Source organism: Oncorhynchus kisutch, unplaced genomic scaffold (assembly GCF_002021735.2).
Source record: "Oncorhynchus kisutch isolate 150728-3 unplaced genomic scaffold, Okis_V2 scaffold3953, whole genome shotgun sequence".
Taxonomy (NCBI): Eukaryota; Metazoa; Chordata; class Actinopteri; order Salmoniformes; family Salmonidae; genus Oncorhynchus; species Oncorhynchus kisutch.
In genome coordinates this window covers 135,001-147,500 of record NW_022265898.1, presented here as the reverse complement: position 1 = coordinate 147,500, position 12,500 = coordinate 135,001, and the positions used below count along the sequence as shown (strand labels likewise).

At 42.0% G+C, this 12,500-nt stretch overlaps 1 protein-coding gene across 3 annotated transcripts in view; it reads left to right on the top strand.

The window, feature by feature from the left end:
- LOC109884467 (receptor-type tyrosine-protein phosphatase epsilon) overlaps window positions 1-12,500 on the top strand; it is a 150,904-nt gene that overhangs the window by 101,585 nt on the left and 36,819 nt on the right. For 2 of the 3 annotated variants that reach the window (XM_031821276.1, XM_031821277.1), the window contains exons 3-4: window positions 2,131-2,207; window positions 11,264-11,360. Coding sequence is in view for 1 of the 3 variants with exons in the window: in XM_031821275.1 (XP_031677135.1) it covers window positions 11,640-11,671 (32 nt within the window). In the remaining 2 variants the exon portion in view is untranslated. Of the gene's footprint in view, window positions 1-2,130; window positions 2,208-11,263; window positions 11,361-11,520; window positions 11,672-12,500 lie in introns of those variants that run through there. The other variant, XM_031821275.1, reaches the window with a different exon arrangement.

Sequence of the window (12,500 nt, the reverse complement as noted above, 5' to 3'; positions counted from 1 at the left end):
GTCCTACAGAGGTTTATTCAGTCCTATAGCTCAGTCCTACAGCGGTTTATTCAGTCCTATAGCTTCAGTCATACAGTAGGCTACAGGACTGTTATTTGTCCTACAGAGGTTTATTCAGAGGCTGTAAACTAAGAGACAAGTGTCCATGGTGGTATGTATAGATGGATGTGGGTTTCAATACCTTCCTGAGGCTGTAAACTAAGTGTCTAGATGGTAGGGATGTTTAAACACCTTCCTGAGGCTGTAAACTAAGTGTATAGATGGTAGGGATGTTTAAATACCTTCCGGAGGCTGTAAACTAAGTGTCTAGATGGTAGGGATGTTTAAACACCTTCCTGAGGCTGTAAACTAAGTGTCTAGATGGTAGGGATGTTTAAACACCTTCCTGAGGCTGTAAACTAAGTGTATAGATGGTAGGGATGTTTAAATACCTTCCGGAGGCTGTAAACTAAGTGTATAGATGGTATGGATGTTTAAATACCTTACTGCGTGTGCTTTTCGTTAACATACTGCTTTTTAACATCACATGCAAATCTGGAAAATATCCCCATAAACTGCAGAATTTTGTTTATATTGGTTTTTCTTGTCATGAAACAGGAATTTGAACAATCGCGTGTTTTATTTGAATACTTAAAATGCTTGAAGTGTGTCATCCCCCCCCCTCCCCCAAAAAACAAAACGTAATCAGTGACATGGTTTCGTGATGTTTGGTCCGTTAGTCTATTGCCCCACCTGGTGGACAAAGAAGGCATTACCGTGACAACGTGTTCTTCTTTACTGGCAGAAGACTGCAGTCTGAGTGGTCTGAGATCTGCCTCTAGAATACAGTCATGTGCAATGCTCTTGGTTGATCGTCAATCAACAAGATAATTGATTTAAAAAATATTTTAAAAACATGCTTATTTTATTTCATAATGTACACCGTTTTAAAACGGACCCGACTCCCATTCACAACGGTATTCAGTTGGTAAGAGACAGACATTCAGTCAACACGAGGAATAGATTGTCCTCCATCTATGTGTTATCCAGACAGAAAAGAGAAATAGGCCAAACAACATTTTGATTCAGAGCAATAAAGAAATTGAATAATTGAACTGAGCAAACCTAGAAACCTTTCAAAATATAAATTCAATCAATACTATTTAAATATAATACATGTAAATGGCCGTTTGATGAAGAATCTCTATCTTTATAGACTGTTAAGAGTATTTATCTCATCAATATGCCAGTGTATTATGTCTGTTTTGAAATAGTGTGTTTATATGTGACAATATGATCGTATTATAAATTGTATTTTAATGTTTAAGGACTCTTGAAAAATGTGTCCAAATTAGGACTAAAATAGCTCTGAATCAAATCAAATCAAAGCAAATACAGATTGTACTTTTTTCACATTGTGTTTAAAAAAACTCAGGAATCAGAATCATCCATTAGTTTAACCTGACCTGTTAATAACTGTTATTATGTCTCTCTCTCTCGCTCTCTCTCTCTCTCTCTCTCTCTCTCTCTGTTTCTGTCTCTGTCTCTGTCTCTCTCTCTCTCTCTCTCTCGCTCTCGCTCTCTCTCTCTCTCTCTGTTTCTGTCTCTGTCTCTCTCTCTCTCTCTCTCTCTCTCTCTCTCTCTCTCTCTCTCTCTCTGTTTCTGTCTCTGTCTCTGTCTCTCTCTCTCTCTCGCTCTCTCTCTCTCTCTCTCTCTCTCTCTCTCTCTCTCTGTTTCTGTCTCTGTCTCTGTCTCTCTCTCTCTCTCTCTCTCTCTCTCTCTCTCTCTCTCTCTCTCTCTCTCTCTCTGTTTCTGTCTCTGTCTCTGTCTCTGTCTCTGTCTCTGTCTCTCTCTCTCTCTCTCTCTCTCTCTCTCTCTCTCTCTCTCTCTCTCTCTCTCTCTCTCTCTCCTCTCTCTCTCTCTGTCTCTCTCTCTGTTTCTGTCTCTGTCTCTGTCTCTCTCTCTCCTCTCTCTCTCTCTCTCTCTCTCTCTCTCTCTCTCTCTCTCTCTCTCTCTCTCTCTCTCTCTCTGTCTCTCTCTCTATCTCTGTCTCTGTCTCTGTCTCTGTCTCTCTCTCTCTCTCTCTCTCTCTCTCTCTCTCTCTCTCTCTCTCTCTCTCTCTCTCTCTCTCTCTCTGTCTCTCTCTCTCAGTCACAATGGTCCCAGTTCTGTTTTGGTGGCAATCACGTTATCAACCAATGACACTTCCAATGAAGACCAGACAGGAGGTAAGTGAGACAGATGTAATTGAACCGTAGAATGTGCTTCTGGAGACAGACAGTATACTACATCATATGTGTCACATGGTCAAAAAAGGCCCGATTTTCTACAACTTGTTGGGACGTTGTTTTTCTTCCTGACTCAGTAGTAATAACTGTTTCTAGACAGTAAATACACGGTAAGGCCTGTGTCTATATTACAGTATATCCTCCACTGTCTGATAAGGTACTATTGTCCATACCTTCCTTTACTATTACAGGATTATAGTTAAGCTGGACTGGATTAGTTTAGCCAGTAATTTACCATGTAGTTATCATTTGTAAATGGGCCAAATGGCTGGCTGTGAATGTCTTTAACAGCAGCCCTTCTGTCTCTCTCAGGTTTAAATGAGATAACCCAAACCCTTAACAGTAGCCCAGCCCTTCTGTCTCTCTCAGGTTTAAATGAGATAACCCAAACCCTTAACAGCAGCCCTTCTCTTGCTCTCAGGTTTAAATGAGATAACCCAAACCCTTAACAGCAGCCCTTCTCTCTCTCGCAGGTTTAAATGAGATAACCCAAACCCTTAACAGGAGCCCAGCCCTTCTCTCTCTCTCAGGTTTAAATGAGATAACCCAAACCCTTAACAGCAGCCCTTCTCTCTCTCAGGTTTAAATGAGATAACCCAAACCCTTAACAGTAGCCCAGACCTTCTCTCTCTCTCAGGTTTAAATGAGATAACCCAAACCCTTAACAGTAGCCCTTCTCTCTCTCTCAGGTTTAAATGAGATAACCCAAACCCTTAACAGCAGCCCAGCCCTTCTGTCTCTCAGGTTTAAATGAGATAACCCAAACCCTTAACAGTAGCCCTTCTCTCTCTCTCAGGTTTAAATGAGATAACCCAAACCCTTAACAGCAGCCCAGCCCTTCTGTCTCTCAGGTTTAAATGAGATAACCCAACCCCTTAACAGCAGCCCTTCTCTCTCTCAGGTTTAAATGAGATAACCCAAACCCTTAACAGCAGCCCTTCTCTCTCTCAGGTTTAAATGAGATAACCCAAACCCTTAACAGTAGCCCAGACCTTCTCTCTCTCTCAGGTTTAAATGAGATAACCCAAACCCTTAACAGTACCCCAGCCCTTCTGTCTCTCTCAGGTTTAAATGAGATAACCCAAACCCTTAACAGCAGCCCAGCCCTTCTGTCTCTCAGGTTTAAATGAGATAACCCAAACCCTTAACAGCAGCCCTTCTCTCTCTCGCAGGTTTAAATGAGATAACCCAAACCCTTAACAGGAGCCCAGCCCTTCTCTCTCTCTCAGGTTTAAATGAGATAACCCAAACCCTTAACAGCAGCCCTTCTCTCTCTCAGGTTTAAATGAGATAACCCAAACCCTTAACAGTAGCCCAGACCTTCTCTCTCTCTCAGGTTTAAATGAGATAACCCAAACCCTTAACAGTAGCCCTTCTCTCTCTCTCAGGTTTAAATGAGATAACCCAAACCCTTAACAGCAGCCCTTCTCTCTCTCTCAGGTTTAAATGAGATAACCCAAACCCTTAACAGCAGCCCTTCTCTCTCTCGCATGTTTAAATGAGATAACCCAAACCCTTAACAGGAGCCCAGCCCTTCTCTCTCTCTCAGGTTTAAATGAGATAACCCAAACCCTTAACAGCAGCCCTTCTCTCTCTCAGGTTTAAATGAGATAACCCAAACCCTTAACAGTAGCCCAGACCTTGTCTCTCTCTCAGGTTTAAATGAGATAACCCAAACCCTTAACAGTAGCCCTTCTCTCTCTCTCAGGTTTAAATGAGATAACCCAAACCCTTAACAGCAGCCCAGCCCTTCTGTCTCTCAGGTTTAAATGAGATAACCCAAACCCTTAACAGTAGCCCTTCTCTCTCTCTCAGGTTTAAATGAGATAACCCAAACCCTTAACAGCAGCCCAGCCCTTCTGTCTCTCAGGTTTAAATGAGATAACCCAACCCCTTAACAGCAGCCCTTCTCTCTCTCAGGTTTAAATGAGATAACCCAAACCCTTAACAGCAGCCCTTCTCTCTCTCAGGTTTAAATGAGATAACCCAAACCCTTAACAGTAGCCCAGACCTTCTCTCTCTCTCAGGTTTAAATGAGATAACCCAAACCCTTAACAGTAGCCCTTCTCTCTCTCTCAGGTTTAAATGAGATAACCCAACCCCTTAACAGCAGCCCTTCTCTCTCTCAGGTTTAAATGAGATAACCCAAACCCTTAACAGCAGCCCTTCTCTCTCTCAGGTTTAAATGAGATAACCCAAACCCTTAACAGTAGCCCAGACCTTCTCTCTCTCTCAGGTTTAAATGAGATAACCCAAACCCTTAACAGTACCCCAGCCCTTCTGTCTCTCTCAGGTTTAAATGAGATAACCCAAACCCTTAACAGCAGCCCAGCCCTTCTGTCTCTCAGGTTTAAATGAGATAACCCAAACCCTTAACAGTAGCCCAGCCCTTCTGTCTCTCAGGTTTAAATGAGATAACCCAAACCCTTAACAGTAGCCCAGCCCTTCTCTCTCTCTCAGGTTTAAATGAGATAACCCAAACCCTTAACAGTAGCCCAGCCCTTCTCTCTCTCTCAGGTTTAAATGAGATAACCCAAACCCTTAACAGTAGCCCAGCCCTTCTCTCTCTCTCAGGTTTAAATGAGATAACCCAAACCTTTAACAGCAGCCCTTCTCTCTCTCTCAGGTTTAAATGAGATAACCCAAACCCTTAACAGTAGCCCTTCTCTCTCTCAGGTTTAAATGAGATAACCCAAACCCTTAACAGGCACCTCAGCCACACTCAAGGTACTAAACGATATCATAACCGCCATCGATAAAAGACAGTACTGTGCAGCCGTCTTCATCGACCTTGCCAAGGCTTTCGACTCTGTCAATCACCATATTCTTATCGGCAGACTCAGTAGCCTCGGTTTTTCGGATGACTGCCTTGCCTGGTTCACCAATTACTTTGCAGACAGAGTTCAGTGTGTCAAATCGGAGGGCATGCTGTCCGGTCCTCTGGCAGTCTCTATGGGGGTGCCACAGGGTTCAATTCTCGGGCCGACTCTTTTCTCTGTGTATATCAATGATGTTGCTCTTGCTGCGGGCGATTCCCTGATCCACCTCTACGCAGACGACACCATTCTATATACTTTCGGCCCGTCTTTGGACACTGTGCTATCTAACCTCCAAACAAGCTTCAATGCCATACAACACTCCTTCCGTGGCCTCCAACTGCTCTTAAACGCTAGTAAAACCAAATGCATGCTTTTCAACCGGTCGCTGCCTGCACCTGCATGCCCGACTAGCATCACCACCCTGGATGGTTCCGACCTAGAATATGTGGACGTCTATAAGTACCTAGGTGTCTGGCTAGACTGCAAACTCTCCTTCCAGACTCATATCAAACATCTCCAATCGAAAATCAAATCAAGAGTCGGCTTTCTATTCCGCAACAAAGCCTCCTTCACTCACGCCGCCAAGCTTACCCTAGTAAAACTGACTATCCTACCGATCCTCGACTTCGGCGATGTCATCTACAAAATGGCTTCCAACACTCTACTCAGCAAACTGGATGCAGTCTATCACAGTGCCATCCGTTTTGTCACTAAAGCACCTTATACCACCCACCACTGCGACTTGTATGCTCTAGTCGGCTGGCCCTCGCTACATATTCGTCGCCAGACCCACTGGCTCCAGGTCATCTACAAGTCTATGCTAGGTAAAGCTCCGCCTTATCTCAGCTCACTGGTCACGATGGCAACACCCATCCGTAGCACGCGCTCCAGCAGGTGTATCTCACTGATCATCCCTAAAGCCAACACCTCATTTGGCCGCCTTTCGTTCCAGTACTCTGCTGCCTGTGACTGGAACGAATTGCAAAAATCGCTGAAGTTGGAGACTTTTATCTCCCTCACCAACTTCAAACATCAGCTATCTGAGCAGCTAACCGATCGCTGCAGCTGTACATAGTCTATTGGTAAATAGCCCACCCTTTTCACCTACCTCATCCCCATACTGTTTTTATTTATTTACTTTTCTGCTCTTCTGCACACCAATATCTCTACCTGTACATGACCATCTGATCATTTATCACTCCAGTGTTAATCTGCAAAATTGTAATTATTTGCCTACCTCCTCATGCCTTTTGCACACATTGTATATAGACTCCCCCCTTTGTTTTCTACTGTGTTATTGACTTGTTAATTGTTTACTCCATGTGTAACTCTTTGTTGTATGCTCACACTGCTATGCTTTATCTTGGCCAGGTCGCAGTTGCAAATGAGAACTTGTTCTCAACTAGCCTACCTGGTTAAATAAAGGTGTTCTCAACTAGCCTACCTGGTTAAATAAAGGTGTTCTCAACTAGCCTACCTGGTTAAATAAAGGTGTTCTCAACTAGCCTACCTGGTTAAATAAAGGTGTTCTCAACTAGCCTACCTGGTTAAATAAAGGTGTTCTCAACTATCCTACCCGGTTAAATAAAGGTGTTCTCAACTAGCCTACCTGGTTAAATAAAGGTGTTCTCAACTAGCCTACCTGGTTAAATAAAGGTGTTCTCAACTAGCCTACCTGGTTAAATAAAGGTGTTCTCAACTAGCCTACCTGGTTAAATAAAGGTGTTCTCAACTAGCCTACCTGGTTAAATAAAGGTGTTCTCAACTATCCTACCCGGTTAAATAAAGGTGTTCTCAACTAGCCTACCTGGTTAAATAAAGGTGTTCTCAACTAGCCTACCTGGTTAAATAAAGGTGTTCTCAACTAGCCTACCTGGTTAAATAAAGGTGAAATAAAAAACAATAAAAAACAGCAGCCCTTCTCTCTCTCAGTTTTAGAGGAGCTTGTCCCTGATACTTATCTCTCTAGACAAAGGCTTCATCCCAAATGGCAGCCTATTCCCAATATAGTGCACTACTTTCTCTCAGGGTCCATAGGACTACGGTCAAAAGTAGTGCACTATATAGGGAATAGGGTGCCATTTTGGGACATAACCAAGTCCGATCTTAAATCGGGCCTCCATCCAGACCATAATAATGGGTCTAGTTGCCTGCCAACCTTAATTCCCACCTGGCAACCACCAGAGTAGGGTTGTGTTCAGTTGGGACAACACGGAAGAAAACACTCTGAAACAGACAGGTTCTATCTGCTGTCGCCCAATCAGAAAACGGTTATTTTTGTTGTCTGTTGGGAACACTGCTGAACTCTCTGTAGCCCCGTAGAAATATAATAACTAGAATGGACATTCATGATCTGAGGTGGCTATTGACCTATCTAGTAATTGTACTGCTACGCTGAACTCTCTGTAGCCCCGTAGAAATATAATAACTAGAATGGACATTCATGATCTGAGGTGGCTATTGACCGATCTAGTAATTGTACTGCTACGCTCAACTCTCTGTAGCCCCGTAGAAATATAATAACTAGAAAGGACATTCATGATCTGAGGTGGCTATTGACCGATCTAGTAATGTACTGCTACGCTCAACTCTCTGCAGCCCCGTAGAAATATAATAACTAGAAAGGACATTCATAATCTGAGGTGGCTATTGACCTATCTAGTAATTGTACTGCTACGCTCAACTCTCTGTAGCCCCGTAGAAATATAATAACTAGAAAGGACATTCATGATCTGAGGTGGCTATTGACCTATATAGTAATTGTACTGCTACGCTCAACTCTCTGTAGCCCTGTAGAAATATAATAACTAGAAAGGACATTCATGATCTGAGGTGGCTATTGACCTATCTAGTAATTGTACTGCTACGCTCAACTCTCTGTAGCCCCGTAGAAATATAATAACTAGAAAGGACATTCATGATCTGAGGTGGCTATTGACCTATATAGTAATTGTACTGCTACGCTCAACTCTCTGTAGCCCTGTAGAAATATAATAACTAGAAAGGACATTCATGATCTGAGGTGGCTATTGACCTATCTAGTAATTGTACTGCTACGCTCAACTCTCTGTAGCCCCGTAGAAATATAATAACTAGAAAGGACATTCATGATCTGAGGTGGCTATTGACCTATCTAGTAATTGTACTGCTACGCTCAACTCTCTGTAGCCCCGTAGAAATATAATAACTAGAAAGGACATTCATGATCTGAGGTGGCTATTGACCTATCTAGTAATTGTCCTGCTACGCTCAACTCTCTGTAGCCCCGTAGAAATATAATAACTAGAAAGGACATTCATGATCTGAGGTGGCTATTGACCTATATAGTAATTGTACTGCTACGCTCAACTCTCTGTAGCCCCGTAGAAATATAATAACTAGAAAGGACATTCATGATCTGAGGTGGCTATTGACCTATCTAGTAATTTTACTGCTACGCTCAACTCTCTGTAGCCCCGTAGAAATATAATAACTAGAAAGGACATTCATGATCTGAGGTGGCTATTGACCGATCTAGTAATGTACTGCTACGCTCAACTCTCTGTAGCCCCGTAGAAATATAATAACTAGAAAGGACATTCATAATCTGAGGTGGCTATTGACCTATATAGTAATTGTACTGCTACGCTCAACTCTCTGTAGCCCCGTAGAAATATAATAACTAGAAAGGACATTCATGATCTGAGGTGGCTATTGACCTATCTAGTAATTGTACTGCTACGCTCAACTCTCTGTAGCCCCGTAGAAATATAATAACTAGAAAGGACATTCATGATCTGAGGTGGCTATTGACCTATCTAGTAATTGTACTGCTACGCTCAACTCTCTGTAGCCCTGTAGAAATATAATAACTAGAAAGGATATTCATGATCTGAGGTGGCTATTGACCTATCTAGTAATTGTACTGCTACGCTCAACTCTCTGTAGCCCCGTAGAAATATAATAACTAGAAAGGACATTCATGGTCTGAGGTGGCTATTGACCTATCTAGTAATTGTACTGCTACGCTCAACTCTCTGTAGCCCCGTAGAAATATAATAACTAGAAAGGACATTCATGATCTGAGGTGGCTATTGACCTATCTAGTAATTGTCCTGCTTCGCTCAACTCTCTGTAGCCCCGTAGAAATATAATAACTAGAAAGGACATTCATGATCTGAGGTGGCTATTGACCTATCTAGTAATTGTACTGCTACGCTCAACTCTCTGTAGCCCCGTAGAAATATAATAACTAGAAAGGACATTCATGATCTGAGGTGGCTATTGACCTATCTAGTAATTTTAATGCTACGCTCAACTCTCTGTAGCCCCGTAGAAATATAATAACTAGAAAGGACATTCATGATCTGAGGTGGCTATTGACCTATCTAGTAATTGTCCTGCTACGCTCAACTCTCTGTAGCCCCGTAGAAATATAATAACTAGAAAGGACATTCATGATCTGAGGTGGCTATTGACCTATATAGTAATTGTACTGCTGCGCTCAACTCTCTGTAGCCCCGTAGAAATATAATAACTAGAAAGGACATTCATGATCTGAGGTGGCTATTGACCTATCTAGTAATTGTACTGCTACGCTCAACTCTCTGTAGCCCCGTAGAAATATAATAACTAGAAAGGACATTCATGATCTGAGGTGGCTATTGACCTATCTAGTAATTGTACTGCTACGCTCAACTCTCTGTAGCCCCGTAGAAATATAATAACTAGAAAGGACATTCATGATCTGAGGTGGCTATTGACCTATCTAGTAATTGTACTGCTACGCTCAACTCTCTGTAGCCCCGTAGAAATATAATAACTAGAAAGGACATTCATGATCTGAGGTGGCTATTGACCTATCTAGTAATTGTACTGCTACGCTCAACTCTCTGTAGCCCCGTAGAAATATAATAACTAGAAAGGACATTCATGATCTGAGGTGGCTATTGACCTATCTAGTAATTGTACTGCTACGCTCAACTCTCTGTAGCCCCGTAGAAATATAATAACTAGAAAGGACATTCATGATCTGAGGTGGCTATTGACCTATCTAGTAATTTTACTGCTACGCTCAACTCTCTGTAGCCCCGTAGAAATATAATAACTAGAAAGGACATTCATGATCTGAGGTGGCTATTGACCTATCTAGTAATTGTACTGCTACGCTCAACTCTCTGTAGCCCCGTAGAAATATAATAACTAGAAAGGACATTCATGATCTGAGGTGGCTATTGACCTATCTAGTAATTGTACTGCTACGCTCAACTCTGTGTAGCCCCGTAGAAATATAATAACTAGAAAGGACATTCATGATCTGAGGTGGCTATTAACCTATCTAGTAATTGTACTGCTACGCTCAACTCTGTGTAGCCCCGTAGAAATATAATAACTAGAAAGGACATTCATGATCTGAGGTGGCTATTAACCTATCTAGTAATTGTACTGCTACGCTCAACTCTGTGTAGCCCCGTAGAAATATAATAACTAGAAAGGACATTCATGATCTGAGGTGGCTATTGACCTATCTAGTAATTGTACTGCTACGCTCAACTCTCTGTAGCCCCGTAGAAATATAATAACTAGAAAGGACATTCATGATCTGAGGTGGCTATTGACCTATCTAGTAATTGTACTGCTACGCTCAACTCTCTGTAGCCCTGTAGAAATATAATAACTAGAAAGGACATTCATGATCTGAGGTGGCTATTGACCTATCTAGTAATTGTACTGCTACGCTCAACTCTCTGTAGCCCCGTAGAAATATAATAACTAGAAAGGACATTCATGATCTGAGGTGGCTATTGACCTATCTAGTAATTGTACTGCTACGCTCAACTCTCTGTAGCCCCGTAGAAATATAATAACTAGAAAGGACATTCATGATCTGAGGTGGCTTTTGACCTATCTAGTAATTGTACTGCTACGCTGTGTTCTACCACAGGCTTTTTCCTGTTCTTTTGATGACTCTCTCTGCTGTCTGGATCCTCCCCAATAACCTCTCCTACCTCCTGAAGTGTGTACTCGTTCACTACATTGGGTTGGTGGAGGCCTGAGCTAGACTCCAGGGAGGGTTCCTCTATTTCCTTTCATTTAAATCTATGAAGGGAAGTGAACAAGTGCACAGTTTCGGAGGAAGGACAGATTTTGTTTGGTGTCCATAACCTCTGCCTCTTCCTTCTTCCCTCTCCTTTCCAGAAGACACGAAGTCCCAGAGTTCCCACATCCTGCCTACCGTGCTGGTCTTCTCCGTGCTGCTTGTCATCAGCATTCTGCTGGCCTGGTACTTCCTCAGGTAACGAACCAGTCACAGGGTGGGGGTAGTGTGTGTGTGCTGCCAGACAGGGCGAGGGCCAAGGCGACGTCACCCTTCCTCTCCCCAATCAGCAGAGGGCGGAGCCTCCAGTCAGGAAATGAACCACTAGCAGTTGTTCATGCCTCACGCTGGCCACAGTAAAAGTGAACTACACAGCCAGGCGCGTTAGTATGAACGATCTGAAGTCAAAGAGAGAGACCTGCTGTGGCTGTAACCTAGCAGTGCTGTGTTCTGTGATCTCATCAACCCTGGACTCTAATGAGAAAGAGCAGCTTTTCCAGTTTCAGATGGTACCATACCAACGTATTTGTGTGCTTTATATAACATATAACTCATGTGTTAACTTACAACTTAGAACTGTTATATCTTAGAACTGTTAGAACTTAGAACTGTTATATCTTAGAACTGTTAGAACTTAGAACTGTTATATCTTAGAACTGTTAGAACTTACAACTTACAACTGTTAGAACTTAGAACTGTTAGATCTTACAACTTACAACTGTTAGAACTTAGAACTGTTAGAACTTAGAACTGTTAGAACTTAGAACTGTTAGAACTTACAACTGTTAGAACTTACAACTGTTAGAACTTAGAACTGTTAGAACTTACAACTGTTAGAACTTACAACTGTTAGAACTTACAACTGTTAGAACTTACAACTGTTAGAACTTAGAACTTAGAACTGATAGATCTTACAACTTAGAACTGTTGGATCTTAGAACTTAGAACTGTTGGATCTTAGAACTTAGAACTGTTGGATCTTACAACTTAGAACTGTTGGATCTTACAACTTAGAACTGTTAGAACTTACAACTTAGAACTGTTAGAACTTAGAACTGTTAGAACTTACAACTGTTAGATCTTATAACTGTTAGTTATTAGAACTTAGAACTGTTAGAACCTTGAACTGTTAGATCTTATAACTTATAACTGTTAGATCTTAGAACTGTTCGTTATTAGAACTGTTAGTTCTTAGAACTGTTAGAACTTAGAACTGTTAGTTCTTAGAACTGTTAGTTATTAGAACTGATGTTTTGGAGTGGACTTGACTAATAGTTGCAGTGTATCCCTTTATGTCCTTTAATGAACCTGTCATCCTCCTGTTCTCTGTCTTCTTCC